General features: G+C 36.5%; 1 protein-coding gene across 2 annotated transcripts in view; it reads right to left on the minus strand.

The window, feature by feature from the left end:
* Positions 1-24,501: 24,501 nt before the first annotated feature.
* Positions 24,502-26,168, minus strand: part of LOC125645932 (protein Hikeshi-like) — a 145,465-nt gene continuing 143,798 nt past the window's right edge. For both annotated transcript variants that reach the window (XM_056142551.1, XM_048871955.2), the window contains one exon: positions 24,502-25,931. In XM_056142551.1, the coding sequence (XP_055998526.1) occupies positions 25,609-25,931 (323 nt within the window). In that variant the 3' untranslated portion in view covers positions 24,502-25,608. The remainder of the gene's footprint in view (positions 25,932-26,168) is intronic.

Here is a 26,168-nt window from a genome sequence, read left to right on the forward strand (position 1 = left end):
GTTAAATTATCGGTAACTAGAAAGTGAAAGTGAAAGGTAGCGGGGGGGGGGGAGTTTCGCACTATAAGCCCGGTCATTTTTTTAACCCCATATTTGAAATATTATAAGTGTAAAAATGTGTGCAATAGTTTTAGGATTCATGTCAATTGTAGCTGAGTGTTTAGTTGAAAAAACTTTATACAACGTGTAGGTGTTACCATGATGCCTAGCATATACATGTAGATGGGTGCAAATACAAAACTAAGAAACGTGGACAGCTGCTGAAGAAATTCAGACTAAAAGCTACAGGTCCAGGAAAAGTATGTAGCTTAGAGGGAAGGTGGATGGTCCCATATAAAATGTAGATTTTTAAGGGTAGACAGGGTTCTTGATTGTGCACAGTGTCTATATCCCCTCGCTTGGTACTGTGATGGTGTGGGGGTGGTGCGGATTAGCCCAAATGAGAAAATCAAAGCAAAAAGGGACACCTGCTCAGGGCATGGTTTGTGCAGCTACACCTGCATGTATGGATGGCATTATATTTAATATGAAATACAAATAGTGAGAAAACAGGGTAGCATGATTTTTCGTTAGCCTGCCATAACCTGAGTTAGCTGTATATCCCCTACTCGCATGTTGAGGAACAAAAAAAAAACAAAAAAACAAGCTGTCCTCTGCCACCTAGAGAGAACACGAAGGATAAGCGTTAAGAATACAGAGAATGGATTTTTAATTGTCGCAAAATGTAAGTCAAATCAAACCGTGTAGCTGATCATTACTTAAAGCTTTGGGGATATGAACATTAAGAAATGTATAATACTTTTCTAATGCGATATAATCTATAACGTAACCCAGTCGGAGTTCTCGGGGGTGGGGGGGGGGGGGGTGGGGGGGGTGGTATCCGTTTCAATTTTAGCTTTTATGAAATATTTGTATCCACGCTATTTGAATACAAATGTACGATAAGGATTGGAAATTCAATCACATGACCTATATGACATGCATCACAAGGTTTTTAACATAAGTCACAAGATTTCGAATATACATGAAATACGTTTGTTATCAACAAGCTTTCCAAATACGCATCAAATGTTTTCTGCATGTATGTCACAAGATAAGTATATATATATAGAGAGAGGGCCTTCACGATAACATCTATCTTGTTGATTATTCAGATTCTGCTTTTCGTTTGGTTATAAATCACTTTATGTAAATTTTCAATGATTTTATTGTACTGAAAGAAGCTTGACTCATGTGTACTTAGGATTGCATCTCAACAATGGCGTCCGGGGTCACTGCTCCCATCGCACATTATACATTTCATTACTTTTACAAAAGTCTATGAGATTATATCCAAAATTATTTACATGAGAATCTTGATCTTTCCTTTCAAGTGAGATATTTCAACTTTCAAAAACCTGTGAACGTGCAGCTACACCAGTACAATAGATATCTTCAAATGCGTTAAAAAAATCATCAGGCAAAACATAATCTCGTAAATGACCAACTCGGGCATTAAAATCATCCATATGACACATATTAGAATCTTTTGCAATATTGATAACCTCCTGTTCAAATTCTGTACAACATTCCGGAGAGGAAAATCTACTACCTTCAGGGGGAATGTAAACTACTCCACATATCAAATCCTCATCGTAATCTGAAAACAGTTTATTTACTTTGAACCACAAAACGTACTTACAATCAGTCACAAAACCGGGAATATCTACCTTGTTAGAATCAGCAGTTTTTGGCATACTTCAAGTCAGCAAAACCCTCACCTTTACCAATTCTAAATCCTACTGTACAGATTTATAAACTTTAGATAAATCACCTTTACCAATTTTAAACCCTGTCATGCAGATTAATAATGTTTATCCTAAAAAGAATACAAAATTAAGAGTAAAGCACGCTATCCAACGTTAACCGTACATTGTGACGTCACATAAGACGCGACATTTTCTCTCTTTCAAATCAAACAATTATAAACAACAATACACAAAAATTCAGTGAACGTATGTAGAGATTATCTCTATTCATTTGCTGATTTTCTTATTTTGTTGATTTTCTTATTTTTTCCCTGGACACACCAGAGGTGAGATCAGGTGCCTAGGAGGAGTAAGCCCCCATGGCCTGGCCGGCACCTCCGCCGTAAGCCCTATATCTTGATCAGGTAAACGAAGTCATCTATAGTCAAAATCAATGATTCTCACTTCTAAATGCCGAGCGTTTGGCGAAGGAGCAATCACTACCTATTTTAACGTTTTAGGCTTGACGCGGCCATGGCACGAGCGGGGCTCGAACTTACAACCTCCCGGTTACGAAGAAAATGCTCGGCATTTGGAAGCGAGAATTAGTGGCCTTTCGGATATGACCTTAAAAACAGAGGTCCCGTGTCGCGACAGGTGTTGGCACGTTAAAGAACCCTCACTGCTACGGCTCTGGACGCTAAGGATAGGTGCAAGGTCTAAATTTGTGGTATTTCACCTACAGTTGGTGACGTCTCAATACGAATAAACAATTCTCAGCGGGACGTAGAACAAATCTTCATTCCTTAGCAAGGTTTCATGATCCACTGCTCAAGTTTGTGATCTGGAATTCAATATTTTGAATTCAATAACCTTGATGATGATTTATGATGTACGCCTCATGTTTGGTAGTCGTCAATAAAGCATTTGAATTTGAAATTCAATATCACATGATACAAAAATAATCGTGGATTTTGATAAAAAAAAAAAAAAAAAAAAAAAAGTTTTGAAAAACGACGTTTTTGTTCCGAAGTTTGAATTTCGAAACTAATTCTTACTTTCACATATTGTTAAGTTGTTACAAAATCCAGAACAAAATGTCCATCAGATTCTACACACCTAACTAGATTTGTAATACACAAATAATTCCAAGTCCTGTGCACAAAAAATGAAATTGAAAATAACATATTCAGCAAGTTGAATAATGGCAAAATAAGTTTTATCTGTTTTCAAATCACATGAAAGAGTGAACAATCTCCCTAATATAACTCTTTATATTGAAATTAGAAATAGTTGCAATTACATGAATTCATTATCAACCGGTATATCTCTGTATTCTTTTCAATTTTGATTGCATGTTCATTTAGAAATAATATCAAACATGTAGATATTTGATACTAAGAGTATTGGCCATGACCTGACAAATCTAACAGAGTTAAAGATCAAATGTGAGGATAACGAACAGTGATCAATCTCATAACTCCTATAAGCAATACAAAATAGAGAGTTGGGCAAACACGGACACCTGGACACACCAGAGGTGGCATCAACTGGTCAAGTCTGAATGACAAAGCTCTGAAATCCTTCAGTGCTACCAAACACCATTCCCATGGGGATCCGGGTTACAATAGGTCCCCAGTACCCCTTGCTTGTCGTAAGAGGCGACTAAATGGGGCAGTCCTTCGGGTGAGACCGCAAAAACCGAGATCCCGTGTCACAGCAGGTGTGGCATGATAAAGACCCCTCCTTGCTCAATGACCGTAAGCGCCGAGCATTGGCCTAATTTTGGCAGCCCTTCACTCTCAATGGTCACGTTTCTTTATGAGTAAAAATTCTAGAGAGGGATGTTAAACAATATATAATAAATCAATAATTCAAATACAATATCAAACATGTATATATTTGAGGCTAAGAGTATTGGTCATGACCTGGCAAATCTAACAGTCAAAGATAAAGTGTGGCATCATCTGGTAGAGTCTGAAAGACAGAGCCCTGAAATCAACATCAAACATCAACTGGTAGAGTCTGAATGACAGAGCCCTGAAATCAACATCAACTGGTCGAATCTGAATGACAGAGCCCTGAAATCAACATCAAGTGGTAGAGTCTGAATGACAGAGCCCTGAAATCAACATCAAACACCAACTGGTCGAATCTGAATGACAGAGTCCTGAAATCAACATCAACTGGTAGAGTTTGAATGACAGTCCTGAAATCCTTCAGTGTTACCAAATATCTTATGTCAGCTATTTGCGAGTATACGATTGGGCGACCTTAAGAGATAGAGGCATCTTGATGAATTTAACAGTTCCAGATTTGACGATCTGATAATCATCTGCTACATGAATTTAATGCCAACTAGGCCAAAATTAGCACACCGCCAAAAAACTCTATATAGTACCAACCATGAATACAATAATCGACACATCGTTAATAACACAACGGCTTCAAAGTAAAAACGCATACTAAATATGAAAAAGAAGAACTTGATACATTGTCAGAATGGGTTAAAAGCATAAGAGGGATATTAAAATCCCGCATTAGATACATGAAAACAAAAGTACGTACCATCTATCCTTCTGTGTTTAGTAAACCAGAAGTGATAAAAGAATTAGATAGGTTACATGAGGAATATGTTTTGGTTCCAGCTGACAAAGCTAGTAACAACATTGTCTTTGTTTGTAAGGCTCATTATTACAACTGTATTTTAAACGAACTTGGCATTAATTCCACCTTTGGTAATCATATTTATACTCCAACTGCCCTTTCAAAAGACGAAATTCTTCAAAACCATGCTTCAGTTTTAGACACATTTAATATTCCAGTCAATGGGTCGAATGAATATGAGTTACCGTACCTATACTGGATTCCTAATTAAACTACATAAAAACCCTTACAAACAAAGATACATTGCTGGATCTAGTAAGTGCTCTACCAAGCCCCTATCTTTGCTCCTCACGAAAATGTTAACAGCTGTGAAGGAGAAACTTCAAACTTACTGTGCGACTACATATGCCAGAAGTGGTGTTAATCAAATGTGGATTCTAAAAAATTCTAAAGAACTTTTAGTAAACTTGAAATCACAGAATTTTTCCCAAATCAATAGCATTAAAACCTATGACTTTTCAACACTATACACGACCATTCCTCACGATAAATTAAAGACTAGACTTTTTGACATCATAGACAGTTGCTTCTTCAACAAAAACGGAAAAATTCATATCTAGTGATCAGTCATTCAAAAAATTACTTTGTTAAACACCACTCTGATTCCACGCACATGTACTCTGAAGTTGAAATAAAAAATATGCTAGAGTTTCTCATTGACAATATCTTCGTGGTCTTTGGTGATCAGGTCTTCCAACAGTCTGTTGGAATTCCCATGGGCACGAATTGTGCTCCTTTGTTAGCTGACCTGTTTTTATATTCATATGAAGCAGAATTTATTCAAAAACTTCTACGTGAGAAGAAAAAATCTCTCGCTGTGACCTTCAATTCGACTTTTAGATATATCGATGACATTTTGTCTATTAACAATGATAGCTTTCATTCATATGTCGATTTGATATATCCCTGTGAGCTCGAAATAAAGGACACCACAGAGTCGTCCACTTCTGCTTCATACTTAGATATTTTATTGAAAGTAGACATTAACAGCAAACTGACAACTCAACTGTATGACAAACGGGATGATTTCAGCTTCTCCATCGTCAACTTCCCACATTTATGTAGCAATATTCCATTATCACCTGCATATGGTGTTTATATATCTCAACTGATTCGATATGCAAGAGCTTGTTCTGGGTATAGTCAGTTTTTAAATCGAGGTAAGCTACTGACAAACAAGTTGATGGTACAGGGATTTCAACAGTCTCGATTGAAGTCAGCATTTCGCAAATTCTATGGTCGTTATAACGATCTAGTTCGTCAATACAACCTCGCATTGGGTCAAATGCTGTCTGACGTGTTTTATACCGATTGTTAAGCCGTTCTTGGCACACCGATTTGACTGCGGATAACTCCGTTTACCTGATCAGGATATGGGGCTCACGGCGGGTGTGACCGGTCAACAGGGGATGCTTACTCCTCCTAGGCACCTGATCCCACCTCTGGTGTGTCCAGGGGTCCGTGTTTGCCCAACTATCTATTTTGTATTGCTTATAGGAGTTATGAGATTGATCACTGTTTGTTATCTTCACCTTGCATACTGTAAATGTTGTTTGTTTGTTTGTTTTTTGTTAAAAACAAAGTCTTCCCAACTTTCCAAATTAAAAGTACTCCAAATCACGACTCCCTCCCCTTAGTATCCAGCATGGTATACATGTATAGATGAGAAAGCATGAGCAGGGACATAGACAACGTTAACTGCACTTTGTGGAAAAAAGATGGAGAAGGGTTACATAACTACGTAATACGACCAACAAATACCTATACCATATCTATAACACACATCTATAACACAGATCTATAACACACATCTATAACACACATCTACAACACACATCTACAACACATATCTATAACACACATCTACAACACACATCTATAACACACATCTATAACACACATCTACAACACACATCTACAACACACATTCACTGCCGGCTGCGGTAGCTCATTGGTAAAACGTTCACGTCGAAACCGCGCGGGAAATCGTGAATCCGAGCCCCGCTCGTGCCATGATTGTGTCGAATCTAAGACGTAAACATAGCTAGTGATTGTATGGCATTTAAAAGTGAGAATCACGGTTCTGACGGATACATGACTTTTTAAACGGAGGTCCCTTGTTGAGGCAGACGTTGGTACGTTAAATAGTCCTCACTGCTACGGCCCGGGGCGCTAAGCATAGGTGTAAAGTGGTATTTCACCTACAACTGGTGACGTCTCAATATGAGTGAAACTTTTTCAAAGGAACATAAAACAAACAACCTAATACAACATATCGGCCATAACACAGCTCATTCTGTCAATATTTGAATGAGTGTTTTAATCTGAGGTACAATAAATTGAAAAATCAGGACAATTGTGTATCATGTTACATATAATGGTATATGTTGTTGATTTATGGTGTACGCCTCATGATAGCATTTGAATCTGATAATCACAAAAACAACACAGTAAAAACAAAGGCCAGTAAAGCCTGGAATTCATAGGCACGGCATGCTTCGCTGCTTGTTGCTGAGGAAATATGACGTAGGTACGGCATGCTTCGCTGCTTGTTGCTGAGGAAATATGATGAAGATACGGCATGCTTCGCTGCTTGTTGCTGAGGAAATATGACGTAGGTACGGCATGCTTCGCTGCTTGTCACTGAGGAAATATGACGTAGGTACGGCATGCTTCGCTGCTTGTTGCTGAGGAAATATGACCGTCACAAACCACGCCTGTTGTCTCCGTTCAATCTACAAGGTAGGGTAGGCACCCCCGGACTCGGCAAGCGTGGCTAGCGTTGATGAGGAAACATCTACTTGCCTTTTGAAGTGTTTGCTATCAATAGATTGAGTGACATGAATTAGTTACATGTATGTAGATCGGTTAGCTGTATATAGTTTAACGTCCCACTCGAGATTTTTTCACTCCTATAGAGACGTCACCACTGACGGTAAAGGACTGCAAAATTTAGGCCTATGCTCGGCGCTTGTACGGCCTTTGAGTAGGGAGGGATCTTTATCGTGCCACACCTGCTGTGACACGGGACTTCGGTTTTTGCGGTTTCATCCGAAGGACCACCCCATTTAGTCGTCTATTACGACAAGCAAGGGGTACTGAGGACTTATTCTAAACAGCATCCCAATGTGAATGAATTCGTTAGATTTTTGTGATCTACGGGCGTAAATTTTTTTTTTTACAAACACTGAATAGTATTATTGCCCACAGACAGTAAGATACGCAACGGCCACCAGCAAACATGCATCCAGTAAGTGGCTGACCCAAATATATATATATATATAAATGAGGAAAATAATGTCTGCCCAGTGAAGCTTATTTCTATTTTACTTCTTAGTGCACTTGACGTTGGTTGTATTTCGTTCATGGGGGACAGGAATATGAATCAAGCAAAACACGTTCCTTATTTCTTTCCGTGTTTATCTTTTACATGTAACGTCCTAAAATGGTGGTAGGAAGACCTTGAATACGTCATCGTAATCTACCATTAATGCAGCAGGTCGCGGGCGTCCCCGTCACATTGGTAATTCCGTGCGTAGTTGCTTTACGTATTGATTTTGAGCGGGGTAAACCACGTTTTTACATGTTGTGCACGGACCTATGATTTGTGGAGAACAAGGCCGCTTATGACCCTGATAGTTTTACGTTTGTCTTACTAGACTGCGGTACCGAGTCGTTTGCACAGTGGAATAGATATTCTCGTAAAACCGTCTGGCGGTGTGGTTTGGTTGGTCAGACCGTGTAAGCAGTGGACGAGAATAGAAAAGATAAATAATTTACGTACATTGTTTGTTTACTTTAAGCTGTGTTCTATCTAGTAGAAAAGTCGTTGAAATCTTTTAAGAATTAAATTTAGAATAAAATGATTTATTAGCGAGGCTGTGTGATCATTCCATATTATCTCAAACGAACAGAAATAGTTTTTATGATCACAGTAGAAATTTTACCCCCGCTAAGAATAAGAAAGTGCTCAAGCATTGCCTAGAATATTTCTACCCAAATAGGATTTTTTAAAAACCTTTGAATGATCTTGAAAATTTGGCATGAAATTGCTATAGATGGTTTGTACTTTAAAATGAATTGTAGCCAATAACTTTAAATCACCACATTAGTTTAAAATAACCCCTCCCTTTGGTAGAATATTACACGTTTTGTCTCGTGTAAGTGTGGAGCTGTAAGACGGACAAGATATGTATATTATAATATCGTATCAGAGCAGGTGTAATGAACTTTCTACGAAACAATTTAACTTTTTTTTTTATTACAATTGAGAAACCAAGCAAACGAAATTTCTAGCTTAAGCGTTAAATCAGGTATTAGCATGTTATTCTGATTTATATGCACAATGTTTTGTGGGTTTGTTTTTTTTTTTTTTTTTTTTTTTTTTTTTTTTTTTTTTTTTTTTTTTTTTTTTTTGGTCGGGTTGGGTTTTTCTCTCTCACTTATCTACCCATTTTATCTCATATTTTTGCACAATAACTGCCAAAAGATAATTATTTGATACTTATATTTACATTTTTCTATATACCATGCATGCTGTGTTTAGTTTTTTTTTTAATAAACTGCTTATTCTTTATAGTACTAGTACAATGTAGGTAAAATTTTCAGAACTGACACAGCTGACTCGGTATATATTAATTATACAAAGAGTTTTGTGCGGTATTAATATTACCCGGGTTTTTTGTTGTTTTTTTTAGAGAGAGAGAGAGAGTATTCGCTCTTCCAATGTTTTAAGAGGAATGTAAATAACATGATAAAATGTATGGCACGTCACACGTTGCAATATTTGGATTATACACTAAAAATCTAACATACACAATACTGCAACGTTTGACATATCATACAAATGTAAACGTTTCGGTTTGGGCTATACTTTAGGAATTACAAACAGTACTGAGATCTCACTTTATGAAATGGTCAAGGTGTTTTCTCTTATTCTCTAGTATAATTCCAGATAGTTTGATGCAACACGTATGTTAAATCTTATAACTCGTTGAATGATAATACTACGTTTTCGTCCGATTATAACACAGTCCGATACCTTATTATGAATATTAATGATATTACTTAGTAAATAAACGTCCAAGGTGTTTGTATTAAAGAGTTATACCGAGAATGTAGACAAGGGCTGGTCTTCTAATGAACTCCATTAATTACCCCTCGTATATCTCAGCCTCAGTGTTTCATCTCTTTTTTCATCTCCCAAAATATAAAAACCAAACTAAATTTAGAAATGGGGGTATGAACTGCGCCGCTTATTATTATTATTATTTCTTTTAATTTACATTCTATTTTCACTTCTGTTGGAATTCACGATGGATCGCTAGGTTGTCCTTGTAGGCTATCCTTGAGTAAACATTAAGTCGTACGTCTGTCCTTGTAGGCTATCCTTGAGTAAACATTAAGTCGTACGTCATTTCATAATTAGAATTTATCCAGATTAATACGCGCATTGTTCACAAATACATCGCATTCATGAGGAAATAAATAGAACTATAAAGATTAAAACACCGGAAATGTCGATATTCAGTAATGGCCACGGTGCTGACGAGGTGATGGTCGATGTAAAGAGCAATTCATAAAGATTAAAACATCGGAACTGTAGATATTCAGTAATAATCACGTACTCGATGTAAAGAGCTTTTCTTTAGGTAATACAAGCGCAATCCTTACCTGGTATATACAATTTCAATTCTTTATTGTCCTTGAATTATACAACTCATCAGAATACATCTAGTACATGTATATTATGTACATGTATATACACAATATATCTAATTGTATAAGATAAACAACAGGTGAGTAGACAGGAGAAGAAGAAATTACAAATATAAAATAATATATATGTAATCACATTATGAGATGCACATGTTATTAGAAAAATATAATTACATATTGGTTTACAATTCTAAACTTCGTATTTTCACAGCTTGTACTAAGAATTTTCCCAAGTTATTGAGTTCTCTATAAGGAGCTTAACTAATTTAAAGACACTTGGTTTTGTGTAATAAAAACCCTTAATATATTTCTTTCTCAAATCGTTGTAAAATGGACATTTCAGGATAAAATGAAACTCATCTTCTATATCATTATAATCACATAATTTAAAAAGCCTCGCAGTCCTTAAAACATTGTTATATCTGCCTTTTTCAATATTCAAAGAATGTGAAGACGTTCTGAATTTAATGATAATTTTTCCCCTTTTAAGTTGATTGGTCTTTTGAGATATTAATGTAAACAAAAGTTGTCTTTTAAATGTTGATAAAGAACACGGTACAAAAACTGATATTTCTAGGATTCTTTCCAGTGTTTAACCGACATTCTTGTTCATAGCTGGTTATAAATTAGCTGCAAGTAGCTCTCTGAAAAAATATTTTGACATAACAGAGAGCTACAGAGCCACCCCTTATAAAAACCTTCGATTTACGGCGCACAAAAAGCTGCGCACGGTTGAGGCCTTATATCGTTGTATTCTTGAGTTGCTGTCTCATAAATTTAATATCAAAAAATTCTTAACATATTTTCCTACTATACTTGTTTCTAAACATACCTTCAAATATTCATTAAAGCCCCATACGACCTGAAAACTCCCAGCTTCAAATGATTTCGTTTGTTGATGTAGCCATGTTAGGTAGCCGGTCAATTCGTACCCTGTTGCTGTTGGTATCTATTCATAAAATTCGTTATTTGCTATGTATTCGCTCTTCATTTATTATCAATACGAATAATTTATAGAAATTAAAAAATAAAGTTTTTCTAAAGGTAAAATAAGCTCTTGATTCATGAAAATGCTACTAAAGTCCTTAACACTCGTGTGGCAGGGATGGAGACCGAACCAGACTAATGAAAGCCGCATTGCTGTGAGTTTAGCTATTTGAATAATTATTATTTAAAGGCACTGGGGTGATATATTATTTAAAATATTTAGCTAAAATATTTGTGGGGATATTAGTTCACATCTAGACGTTATTGTGCAAGTATGGAAATTAACCAGGATCCGAATTGACCGGCTACCTAACATGGCTACGTCAACAAACGAAATCATTTAAAGCTGGGAGTTTTCAGGTCGTATGGGGCTTTAATGAATATTTGAAGGTATGTTTAGAAACAAGTATAGTAGGAAAATATGTTAAGAATTTTTTGATATTAAATTTATGAGACAGCAACTCAAGAATACAACGATATAAGGCCTCAACCGTGCGCAGCTTTTTGTGCGCCGTAAATCGAAGGTTTTTATAAGGGGTGGCTCTGTAGCTCTCTGTTATGTCGAAATATTTTTTCAGAGAGCTTCCCATTGCTAGCTTACCTTTAGAAATCTCTCTCTACGATGTACAAAGATCGTAGGGTGTTTGTGTGTGTTTTGGTTGTTGTTGTTTTGTTTTTTGTTGTTTTTTGTATATATTTTTATTGTTTGTTGGTTTTGGTTTTTTTTTTTTGGTTTTTTTTTTTTGTGGTTTTTGTTTTGGGGGGGGGGGGGGGGGGTTGGTACACACCCGTTTTCGAAATAATTCCATCAAAATAACACTAGTAACACAGCCAACAATGAATTAGGTTTTTTGTTTTGTTTTTACGGAGGTCAGTTGAAATATGTGTCCAATGTATGCAAGGTCGTAAAGCTGTCATTTTTGTGGCGTACTGACATTAAGATTCCGGACGCTTGCTTCAGGGGGCAGGAGCTTATTTTTGGACATGCACTTCAACAACCGCACAATGATGGTTTATTTTAACTATAAATGTTGGTCATAACAAATACGATGTTCAGCATTCCTGTGAATCCGCTATTGATGTTGATTATAATTCCAATTAAATTATTAGCACAGACGATTTTCCCCCTGTATACTCCAGGGTCAGACGAATATACCTTTTTGTAGAGACCACCGTCGTTGACCATGTCACCTGCACTTTAACGCCGTAACATAGCACCCCTCCCAATACATATAAATTTCCAACATCACCCAACGGCGTGTATGAAGGACATCCTCACAACGCAAGGGGTCCTGCGGCCACGGGGTATATTATTATGATAATAAAGCCTTTATTTATCCAGGATTACATATTTAGCGATAACGCTAGTTTTCAATATGGTCCTGCATATAACATACATACAGACAGATATTAGTAAAATAAACACAGATTAAAAGAAGTAGAATACATATAAACTTAAGAAATAATTATGAATGTAAGATAAATAGGAACAAATGAAGCTTTAAAAGTATGGTGATAATCTCTAAGATAATTTCTCTTAAAACACACAAGACTTGTTGAGTTTCTTATATTTTCACTCAAGGCATTGTGCTCCCTGAAATGCTGAAAGATCTTCTAAAATATTCTGTTTTTGCCCTTTGTATATACAATATATTTGAATTAGAATTTCTAGTTTGCCTCTGACTGACTTCTGATACATATTTAAAAATATTTAAATAATCTGGCATTAAACCATGTAAAACGTTATACACTAAAATGACTTTTCTATAGACAAAGTAATTTGATAGAGGCAACCAGTTAAGTTCTGTAAACATGACATTAGATGTTTCAAAATTTCTGATGTTAAGAATTACCCTTGCAGCTCGTTTTTGCAATATAAAAAGCTTCTTCACATTTTCAGGGTAGACCCAATATACCGTTGTCAGGGTGGGCTGCACTTTCTGTGTTTTAAATGAATCTTTTGTCTGATTGTTCTTTTAGTCGTCTGCTAGTAAGATAAACCCTGTCATTATCGAGTAGTGTTGTATACAGTTCTGTAATCTACCCAGCACGTGCTGATTCACTCCAAGTTCTACAGTTTTTACATGTATGTTGCAATTCTCTGCCCAGTCTCAAACGAACAGAACATATTTAATACCCTGATTCAAATCCATAACAACACTGATTATTGGTAAATGCCCCAAACTTGCACATTTCGAATGAAAAAAAGAAAGGGAAAAAGAAAAGCTTAGGTACATTCAAATATATAATCATCCAATACGCAGACACTTCTGTACATTATCATGAACGTAACCACATTTGGTATTTTCAGACCCCACCCCCACCCCACCTATCGTGTTACCTAGCAGTCTGTCACTCACACCAGCATTGGCAGCTGCGGTGGCACCCCCATACCTCAGGTATGAAGACCAAAGTTAGTTTTATCCACACCCGAACTTTCCAAAACATCTAGTAATATTTTTTCAGCCCTAATGTATGACAATGATCTAGTGTTTCTTGACTTGAAAATACCTGATTTCTTACCCAAAAAGTAGAAGCCCTGAAATTCAAGCCATCAGAATCTGGAGAAATGTCAGCAATCTGAGGGTACAGGTTCGACATATGATAAGGACATGAGACTATAACATTACAACCATGTTTGTATTTATCAGTTTTACTTTCTGAGCGAAACAAAGATCAGTGGTCATCATAAAATTCCACGTCAGAACGGTTCAGACCAACACATTCTGAAAGACGCAAAGTTACATATCTTTAATAAACACATACATCTCTCAACTGATTAAATACACAGAAGTATGTTCTGTGTGTATGCTCAGGTTTTAAATCGAGGCAGTCTACTGACAAAATTGATGTTACAAGGGTTTCAACAGTCTCGTTTAAAGTCAGCATTTCGCAAATTCTATGGTCGTTATAACGATCTAGTTTGCCAATACAACCCATCATTGAGTCAAATGCTGTCTGACGTGTTTCATACAGATTGTTAGGCCGTTCTTGGCACACTGATTTTGTCTGAGGATAACTCCGTTTGCCTGATCGGGATATGGGGCTCACGTCGGGTGTGACCGGTCAACAGGGGATGCTTAATCATCTTAGACACATGATCCCACCTCTGGTGTGTCCAGGGGTTCGTGTTTGCCCTACTCTCAATTTTGTATTCTTTATAGGAGTTATGAGATTGATCATTGTTCATTGTCTTCACGTTTTCATGATATTCGGATGACAAGTAAACTGTAACTTGAAGATTGGTCCTCCGGAGAATTTCAGGAGTTATCGTTCTTTCTAGGTGACAGGTCATGCACTACCTCTTTCCATAACCGACACTACTAATGGTGAATGACAATGATCTGTGCCTGCAATATCGTGAGACCTGGGATCGCGTAAAAGACTTAATTAACCTTAGCAACTGAATTGAACTGTTTAAATAAATGAATAAAAAAAAACCCAACGAAACATGACAATCATAGGCAGAAATGTATTGTACCTTCGTTTTGAGAGGAACAATCGTTCATTCAAGAATTGAAAGCATAATGATATTTATGACTATTGATTACGGTCATATTTTGAATTTCACAATGAAACCTAACATCCCTCCGATACGTGAAATGAACGACACTTTCCAATGTGGAACATATCTGAAAAATTCCCATTAGCATCTCATATTTATAAATCAAGCATGACCTTCTCTGTCTTATAACAGGGTCCGTGTCACACAACAGATTCAATAGACCATGACTGATTTACAAAAGAACGTACAACTAAGACTCGAAATGTTCTAAAACCTTGTCAACTTCGTTAATTTTGTTGAGATTATACTGATATAAAAATACATAACTGAATTCTTTTTATTTACATTAAAATCACAATATGATTGATATAAAGATTAATATAAATTGCAAACGAAGATTTTGGTCTTAGTCGTAAGTTCCTTTGTAGATCGTGGTCCAGGTCACAAAGTACACATGTACTAGGACCGCGGCATTTTAAAACAATCATCACTGGGTACAATTTCAATAAGATCGTGACATTCTACATATGATTTCTATTTTCTGCAGTACGGAGATTAGCGGGAAATAATCGTCTTTTAGATTCGGAAAAAAATAAATGGTCCAATGGGAATGGTATGTATGAGTCACGTGATGGTGAGTTTGTTTGTTTTTCGAGGTGCGCTCGTTTCATAACCCGTCTTCTCGCAAAGAAACACAAAAAATATTTGAAATATATCGTCTATTTTCATATATTTGTCTATTATTTTTCATACTTGATATTCTAGTGCCAAGTCCCTGTATCGAGCTGGAGACGGCGCGCACTTGCGATTTTGACACGGTATGGGACACAGTTTTCCAGAATTATTTCTTATAAAACTGGTTTTACTTTTGGCGTTTCCTGGCCGGTCATATCATTAATGAAAGGAATATTCAGTTTGTTTTTGTTATCAGTCATAATTATTGTCAGGATAATTTTCATACAGTACATCATATTTTTTGGTTACAATTTCATATTTATTTTCAATAAAATACGAGCATCTAAGTACGAAGCAGATATGGAGGACTCTGTGGTGTATGTTTCTTTTTTGAGTTCACTAGGATTTATTGAATCGACATATGAATATATTAAAAGGAATTTCAGAACCAGTGCAGTAGTGATAATAAAATCAGACGCATCGATGTACTTCCAGAATTGTTAAGAATTTGTTTTCCTTATAGGAGTTATGAGATTGATCACTGCTCGTTATCTTTACCCTTCAAATGATGTTTTTATTGTTTTCATTCCTTTAGAATATATTTGATGTTCAGAAATGCTACCATAATCAGTACTTTTACTAGCCCTGTGGTTTTCATACATCATGGGGTTAATATCGTCATACTTATCACATTACTTGTTGACTGGCAGCATTGAAGAGGGGTTAATGTTTCCTCCAATGCCCAACTGATTTACAATGAACATAGATGTCTAAGGATGGGGGCGTGCGTTTTTCCCCAATGCCACGACAAAGCTGCTCGGTTGACTTCCGGCCGCTGCAGGAATGTTGCCGTCAGTAGAACGAGGAGCTCTGTGGACAGAGAAGCATGGTTTGTGATGCTGGAAGCGCTTCTTCTCTTTGATAGCACGTAAACCCCTATTTTTGACTTGCCGAAGTTTTTGTCGACATCCGAATCTGAAGCAATGTCATAATGCTCATCTTGATTTACAATAGCACAACTGGCAGGCGAATAATCTGCAATACGAATATACGCTAAGAGAACTCTCACAGAGAGCCAAAAAACTCGCTTTTTTCTGCAAATCCGATATTATTTCTTCGTTGAATTCGAATTGAATCTTGTTTCCTGAAGACTTCAATGAAGACGCTGTCCTCCGCGGCCTTTTTGACTTTTTAAAGTTCTTCCTTGAATTTTTTGTATATTACAGGTGTGCTATAATTTCTTCTCTGTATCCACGTGAAAAGGGTTAAAAATGTTGTGTGATATTTTTTTCTTGAGTTCAGGCAGGTTATGTTGATGAAGTTATCTGTTTATTCGGATTATGGTTTGGATATATGCACACACACACACACACACACACACACACACACACACACACACATATATATATAATATATATAGCGGTGAGCCAGCTTAGAGTATCCAGAAGATATTAGTATTTGTAGCTTTGAGACAATAATGTTCATATCCGTCTCTTGAGGCGTCGGTAAAAGCAGGTGCGTTAAAGTTAGCGCTAGACATGCGCACTCATTCACCACTCTAGAAAAACCAGTCTAACACACCCTTATTACTAACAACCATTATCAAAGGGAATTAACTCTCACATGATGAATAGCAAGCCAATGTGGTAAAAAAAAATACAAATTAAATATCGATTATTATAATGAATATTTTATATCTCGTTACACACGCCCAACAAAACGTTCTATGAGTGGAGAAAAGCGTGTGAAAAACGCTGACCAAGGTTCACTGTTATTCATATTTGCACATGCTTTGGTTTTGACACCATTCATTCAGTTGATACAATGATTTTAAAAAATAAAGGAACAAAAAAGTGAAAAATTGTTTGTTTAACATCGTCTTCCGATATTTTTATACAGGGCAATCTTGTTTGTTTTTATCATCTCGCTTATTGACATCGAAAACGAGGACAGGAGTACAAAGTTTGCGGAAAACTAAAATAAGATGCAGGCTTCTACACGTGTTTCCGTGTGGGGACATGGGATTTATTAGTATCTGGTGTACAAAGTGCTCGTTTAATTTATAAGCCCGACCTGCACAGTTTGACATCGGGAGTTTGAGTGCTAAAATTACCGCTATTTGACAAGCGGAATCTGATTTACATTTGCTTCCGTGTTTTATTTTTGAAGAAGAAAAAAACTTACTTTCTATTTAGGATACCGTAATATGAATTTGAAGAAAGTTTGGTGAAATCAGAAAAATCACAGATCAATTTATACTTATGTAACCACGTAATGCATGATATATAAGACTCTATGCAAAGAAGCTAAGTTAATTCTCTCTCTCTCTCTCTCAGCTATTTTCATTGTTCAGGTAACATCAGTCAAGTTCGTGCACAAGTGAAAACGTAATCGTATTCAGGAGACAAAGAAAGAATTTTATTTCTAATTGTAAACAACACATTGTGTATGAAAATAACATTCTGTTTTTTATTAGAAATATCATAATTTCAAAATTACATATATGTTACACAGCTGAATAAAGGACTCCTCAGAAAAGTAAATGAAGGAAACCAATGGACTTGCAATTACAGCAAACTTTAACCAACAGTATTCCCAGACGGCAATATTAAGATTCCCTGCATATGATGTTTTAATCTATGAACTGATTCGATACGCAAGAGCTTGTTCTGCGTATGATCAGGTTTAAAATTGAGACAGGCTACTGACAAACGAGTTGATGTTACATGGGTTTCAACAGTCGCCTTTAAAGTCAATATTTCGCAAATTCTATGGTTGTTATAACGATCTAGTTTGCCTATACAACATATCATTGGGTCAAATGTTGTTTGACGTGTTTTATACCGATTGTTAAGTCGTTCTTTGCACACTGATTTTGACTACGGATTACTCAAGATATAGGGATCACGGCGGATGTAACCGGTCGATAGGGGATGTTTACTCCTCCTAGGCATCTGATCTCACCTCTGGTATATCCAGGGGTCCGTGTTTGCCCAACTCTATATTCTTTCTGAACTTATGGACATATATGTTCCACATGTTACAATAATCATCATCATCATCATTATCAGACCAAACACAAATTAGGACGATCTGAGGACTGCAAAGCAACAAAAAAGAAAAGCGGAAAGATGCTGGAAAACACACAACTTGAAATTCATCAATTTATCTAGCGGCCGCCAGATAATAAGTGGCGGCCGCAAGTTAAATCATGTGGCGACCGCCATTTAAATAAATATTAATTCTATACCCTGGCACCTATCGGCTTTCGTAATCAACCGATTCCAGAGCAAGAGCTTGTTCTGCGTATGATCAGTTTTTAAATCGAGGCAAGCTACTGACACACAAATTGATGGTACAGTGGTTTCAACAGTCTCGTTTAAAATCAGCATTTCTCAGATTTTATGGTCGTTATAACGATCTAGTTTGCCAATACAACCTATCATTGGGTCAAATGCTGTCTGACGTGTTTCATACCGATTGCTAGACTGTTCTTGGCACACGATTTTGACTACGGATAACTCCGTTTGCCTGATCGGGATATTAGACTCACGGCGGGTGTGATCGGTCGACAGGGGGGGGGGGGAGGGGGGGTGTCCGTGTTTGCCCAGCTGTCTATTTTATATTGCTTATGGGAGTTATGAGATTGATCACTGTTCGTTATCTTCATCTTTCATGTAGAAATCTAGGCTACTTGCTCACCAAGGCTAAGAAAGGATTTCTGTTCTTCAAATCTCGAGGAATGTGGACAAAATCTGAAGGCTTTTTTCAAAATCATCAACCTTTTGAGGCCAAAAAAACCCCAACAAAGTCTTTTACCAACATCTACCGTGACTTACTTTTGACTTAGTTCCTTCTCTGCTCCTGGAGAATAGGCCCTCTAACACTCATTTTCCAGTTTTTCCTGTCTTGTGCAGCTCTTGCTGTTTCGGTCCAGTCTGTAAACCCTAGCTGCTCTCTTTCTCTCTCCACCATTCTTCTTCACGTTTCCTTTGGCCGACCTCGGATAAAGTACATCGGATAAAGTCTTGTTGAACAATAGTGACATCGATCAGAGAAACCTTAACACAAATACGGATGCTAAGTAAAACTACTTGGATGCAGATTTACCATATAAAGGTCCATCTCTAGCTTTGTTTTAGCCACAGAACAAGAACTCAAATCTATCATTACAAAAGCTCCCAGTAAATCACGTGAACTCGACCCTATTCAAACGTCTCTTCTCAAGAAGTTTATTGAAACATTGCTTCCCTTGATCACCAGGATAGTCAACTCCTCTATTAACCAAAAAGTCTTTCTATCTTTATTTGAGGAGAGGCTTGTTCGACCTCTTCTAAAGAAACCTGGACTTGACAAAGAGGTTTTGAAAAACTCCAGTCTCCAATCTATCTTTTAATTCCAAGATTCTGGAGAAAGTTGTGGCTAGTAGAACTGGCAGTCACCTTGAATCATATTCTATACGGGATCCACTTCAATCCGCATAGCGTGCTCAACATTCTACGGAAACGGCCCTCGTTAAAGTACATAGCGACATCATGTCGGCGCTCGATCAACAATCAACGGCAGTCCTTGTCCTTCTTGACTTGTCAGCAGCCTTCGATATCATGGACCATGAATTACTACTTCAATGCCTCTCTATATCCAGTGGAGTTAATGGTAATGCCCTAGAATGGACCAGATCCTATTTACAAGATAGACACCAGTGTGTTACCATTGGACCTATTAGGTCAGATACCCGTCAGTTACCTTTTGGTGTTCCTCGGGGATCTGTTTTGGGACCCAAATTATACTGTCTTTACGCAAGGCCCATAGGAACAATATGGTGAAGTACCATTGCCACGCGGACGATACACAAGTCTACATGACAATCAGACCAGAAGAAAACTGGTTAAACTACGTATCATGGATATATAGGATTTTGGATGACATTGGATTTTCTAAAATTAAATCAAGACAAGACTCAACTAATTCTATTTTCAATGAAACAAAACACAGACTGTGTCCCTACGCTACATTTCAAGATGGGGGACCATACTATCAAGAGTACAACATGCGGGAAAATTTAGGCGTATTTTTTCTTTATTAACATCTTACAATGGAAAAACAAGTATCATTAGTCGTCAAATCATGTCACCATCAGATTTTTGACATCGGGCGGATAAGACACTACTTTAAAACAAATGAAGCCTGCAAAACCTTGATAAACGCCTTTGTAACATAGAAACTGTCTATATTTTGGAGTTGGAAATAAAACATTGAACCGGTTGCAAAATATTGCTGCTCGTCTAGTTACGAGGTCGCCGAAACAGTCACACATATTTGCGATTCTGGCGGAAATTCATCACCGAGCCCAATTCATGATTTTGATTTTTGACCCATACATATTGTTCCTTCCATGAATCTGCTCCGTTATGAATCGCAAGTCTTTTAAATGAAAGGTAAAGATAACGAACAGTGATCAATCTCATAACTCCTACAAGCAATACAAAATAGATAGTTGGGCAAACACGGAACCCTGGACACACCGAAGGTGGGATAAGTTTCCATAGGGGGAGTAAGCATCCCCTGTCGACCGGTCACACCTGCCGTGAGCCCTATATATCTTGTTCAGGTAAATTGAGCTATCCATAGTCAAAATCTATGTGCCAAGAACGGCCTAACAATCGGTATGAAACACGTCAGACAGCATTTGACGCAATGAAAGGTTGTATTGGCAAACTAGATCGTTATAACGACCACAGAATTTGCGAAATGCTGATTTTAAACAAGACTGTTGAAAATTCTGCACCATCAAAATGTTTGCCTGCCTCGATTAAAAAACTGACCATACACAGAACAAGCCCTTGCGTATCAAATCAGTTGAGAGATATAAACAACATATGCAAGTGATAATGGAATATTGCTACATAAATATGGGAAGTTAACTATCGAGAAGCTGAATACAAGCCAAGTCGACCATTACAGTCAGAATCGAAATCACTTGTGGTGCCAAAGATCAGAACAAAAAAATGCAGACAACGCCAGCTCAGCTAGGCTGCAGCATATCTCTTGAAGTTTTCAAAAAAGTCTAAAACTCATTTTTATCAATTAGCTATATTTAGGCTCTAATATGTAAAAGCATTTAATTATCGATCTTGATTATAGCGTTTTATTTTGATAATTTTACAGACATAAGATCTTTATGTCATTTAATTTCATTTAATTGTGTTTAATTGTTGCATTCCTCTTCTAACTCTTGTAAAGCGGCTTAGAGTGTTTTGTTTTATATAAGGCGCTGTATAAATTTTATTATTATTTATTCATTTATAACACGTTTTTGTAAATTAGAAAAAAGAAATTTGAAATAAAGCAATATCAAAACCCACTGATGTTGATGGAATCAAGAGCTCTTGTCAGAAGAACAAAGGTCTTTCTTTTCAAATTTATACAAAAGCAAAACAGTACAAAACATTACTTAGTGAAAGTGTGTTTCTAAATATATTATTATCCTTCAGAATACTACAGTAAAACAGTCAATTTCCTTGGTCGAGGTGAGGTCATGTGAAGGGAGACAATTCGTGATATATCCCTCATGTGCAGGGTGACAACTGTGTTGTCTTCCTTTAGACAATAAATTTTAATGACGAAAGCGAGATAATTCTAATAAAAGTTAATTAAAAATATTCGGGATTGTTAATTAAAGAATTCTAATAATGACGTCAGTACCAACATTAGCGATCACAAATAACAAATGAAAAGATAGATATTTCCATTGTACATAATGCAATTTTGCATTTCGCTTGACGTTTACATTTTTAAGCAATAAATTAAATGTTTTCTTTGTTGTTTTATTTGATGATGAAGGTATTTAGCATTGTAGAAAAAATTCATAACCCGCGCAAGAGCAGGCACCCGACTCTAACCTGATTTTTTTCTTATGTCTCCCTGCTAAAAAATCCATAATTGTACAATGTCAAAAGACCTGAAATCGCTTATTTTAAAGGGTCCTAAATTCAGAGAACCTCGGTCTTTCAATTTGCGACAGAATTCCATCTCCCCAGACGATGGGCTAAATATGAAAAAGAAGAACCTCACCCTACCTGGAAAAATATCATTTTCTGCCATTTTGGATTAAACCCCGAGTGTTTCATTTTTATTTTTTTTTAATTGAGCCAATCAGAGGATTTCCTCTGAAAAGAGGAAGAATTATTTCTGAAAAAAGAATCGCTCCTCGAGACCTTTGCCAGTATTTTACTGAAGACATATGCTGGGAGTAAACAGACTTTCGTCTTTTAAAAACTCTGTATCTTATACTATAATCATGATCATGGGTTTATATCGTCTCGCTTTCGTATATCACCTCAAAGACTCTGAATAAAGCAAGGATGCTGGAGAAGATTGGAATCTATTAAATGTAAAAACAAGGGCAGCCACCTCAATCGACTCATTTCTCAATTTCATAACTTCAAATGGTTCTAATCCGCCACTCTATTTTTCATTTGGTACATGTTATACCAATATCATACACACAAAATAAAATATAACTGCTCGCTCAACTATGATTTATACAAGCGTAACATTATTAATAGTCCTCTTTGTTTCTTGCTTGTAAAAAATATACAAAAGCTACAAGATATAAAAATTCTTTTTAATCGACTATTCGGAATTGATTTGATCAACATAGATACAAACCTACTATTATGAGGTAATGCAAATTTGCCAATGCAAAGCAATACCAGTGTTTTTGCTGCTGTTTATAAAATCATAGACGAATCCTGTAGATTTATTGTGCTGTTATTTCACTTGCTATTGATCTGTTGCATCCAATACGCATGGCATGTGAAAAGCTGATGATAATGAACAGTGATCAATCTCATAACTCCTATAAGCAATGCAAAATAGAGAGTTGGGCAAACACGGACCCTTGGATATACCAGAGGTGGGATCAGGTGACTAGGAGGGGTAAGCATCCCCTGTCGACCAATCGTAATAACCAGCATATTGAAAGAACTTGTCTCCAATCTGTTTGAATAAAGCAAGGCAATCAATACCAAATTACTTCACCTCACGAGAGACCAGCCTCAGATTTATCTCTGATGGGGAGAAGGGGGGGGGGATAATTTTCATCAAGATATTGGAAAGAAACTGTTCAGCCAAATTTACTCTGTTTGCCCAATTTTAAATACCTTTACCCCTGTTATGAATATGATTACCCCAAATTTTAATTACATACTAGTATTTGTAAAGAATGCTGGTGTGTAATCCGACTGGTTTGTGATTCAACTGGTCTGTAATTTATATTATATAATAATAATGATTGGTTTTATATAGCGCCTTTTCCTGCGTATGCTGCTCAAAGCGCTTTACAATAATCAATGTACATTATTACCCCGACAGACCTTTTATCAATCTAGCCTCCTAGGAAGCATACAGTGCAAGCTGCCATTACAAGCGCTAGAGCACTAACATTCTAACAATATCTTTCACTGTCTATAGCCAGGTACCCTGTAAAGTGCCTTTCCCAAGGACACAACGTCAGCACTGCCGCGGCCAGGACTCGAACCCACGACCTTTCGGTCGAGAGTCTGACGGCGTAACCACTACACCACCGACACTACAACTGGTGTGTGATTCAAGTGGTGTGTGTGATTCAAGTGGTGTATGTGATTCAAGTGGTGTGTGATACAACTGGTGTGAATGTAATGACAATACTTCTGTCATTGAAGAGACAGTTTTAAATGACCTACTACATGTAGTGACTAGAGGGATTCATGTGTAGCATAAAAATAATCATTTACCTGTGTATCAGTGCAATTTTTATTTACACAGGTATGGTGTATATGATTTTTTATCTTTATTTCACTCTCCATAATTTAACATTGCTCTATGTGTCCTTCTATAGACAGCCTATCACCTACAGCATCACATAAAATATATTGGCATCAATCACAAGGCTTAATTAATCCATGTAACTGCACTCTATGTACTCATATAACAGAGATTACAATACTGTCTATCACGATATTTCATACATCACATGGACGACTATTGACCAGTGACTTTTGGAGGCAAGTAACTTGTATGTTAATCCTTTCACACAAAAAAAAATCTATACCGTAAACAAGTACATAAATAACTTCAATAATAAGGAAAAGAACTGATTTTTTTGTTTCATGAAAAAAACTATCACACTTTTGTCCAGAAGAGTTATTAATAGAGATGGAATAATCAAAATATAAGAGATTGGATTTCTGTAATTTATTTTTTAGTGGCAAATATACAGCTCTTAAAACATTTGGTTGTAAATGTAAATATACTAAATTTCTATTTGAATTGAAAATATGCTTGGTTTCACTTGTAATAGATAGGCTGAGACTTTAAAAATGTCAACTACATGTAATAAACAAAGAAGTTTCCCTTCATTTTTCAGCAACATTTAAACAAACAGCAAACTGTATTTTCAGTAAAAAGTTTGGACTTTAATTAACTGGTTCAAATAATTTGATTAAAATACGTAAATTAGAATTACATTAAAATCTAGAATGACAAAATACACCTTAAATTTCATACACAGCGTCATGCTCTACACTACAAAGTTTCACATTAATACTTAAGTGTAGATGTCTCTGTAGATGATATGTCAGCACAAAAAGTGATGAGGTAATACACTGGTTTTTTAGTTACAAGTACACAAAAAGTGATGAGGTAATACACTGGTTTTTTGGTGACTACCTCTATTACAAGTACACATACATGCAGACATTTAAAATCTCAACCTCTCTATTAGATTTATACGGCTACTGTCTCACAACAAGTAACACTATATATAAAAGCACAGAAGATACAAAAGCATTAGTTTGGTTCTGCGGTGCCACAGCTAGAAAAAAAAAAACAAGGAGAGGAAAACTTGAAAGTAACAACACTAGACTCTACAGATATAAACAGGTTTTGGTTTGGATATTTACTATTTCAAGCAGTACGCAAACATGAAATACATACATGTACCATCACTTATTATTATTATACATTATACTTATGATAGGGGGAAGGTACAAAATGCTCTCAGACTGCATCTATGCAAATCAGATGCTAATACGATACAAAATACAAAACAATGAAGTTTGGATTCTCTAATGCATGTGGTTAGTATCCATTTGTATTGCTGATTTATAATCTATCTGGCAGCGTTTTTCAGATCTCACCGTAAGTTAAGAACATTCAACAGAACAGCAGAATACTTATTCATTCAAACCTGACCTAGAACACAATCAAGACATTTAATCCTGAACACCCTCATCCCGTTCCGTTTATCCTCTCCAGAATTAGGAACACCCTCATACTGCTCCCTGTTTATCCTCTCCAGAAATAAGGGTTTTGCTGCAATCGACGTTGGAAATTTTGAAACCAGTTCTGAACAACATTTAAAGTGACATAAGCCTCGCTAGGATTGGCTGTCATCTGGGATTGTGTTACTGCAAATGATGTGGCATAATTGAAGAAATTTTCCAGCATTTTCTGTGAGAACTCCACGAAAGAGTCCACTTTAGAGACATTGGTTCCCGCCTCTGGGGTCTGCTGAGCGAGCTGGGTGAGGGGTTCCACTGAAATCCCCACCTGGGCCATGTGGGAAACGTGTGGCATAGTGGCAGCAAAAGGATTCTCATTTATAGAACCTGAGAATTCATAAAAACTAATCAAGTGAAGAACATTATGCTTGTACATGTATGCTATACAAGAAAGGCAGACTATGACTGTTGATTTGCTTTAATTGACATTTATACCTATAATGTATGTTATATAGTCATGACATCACTAATACTGCATTATAACTAATAAGATTATTTACTTTAACCCTGTCATAAACTCCTTCTATAATTGTAACAATGCTACAAATGTGTTATCACAATGGC

This window comes from Ostrea edulis, chromosome 6, assembly GCF_947568905.1.
Source record: "Ostrea edulis chromosome 6, xbOstEdul1.1, whole genome shotgun sequence".
Classification (NCBI taxonomy): Eukaryota; Metazoa; Mollusca; class Bivalvia; order Ostreida; family Ostreidae; genus Ostrea; species Ostrea edulis.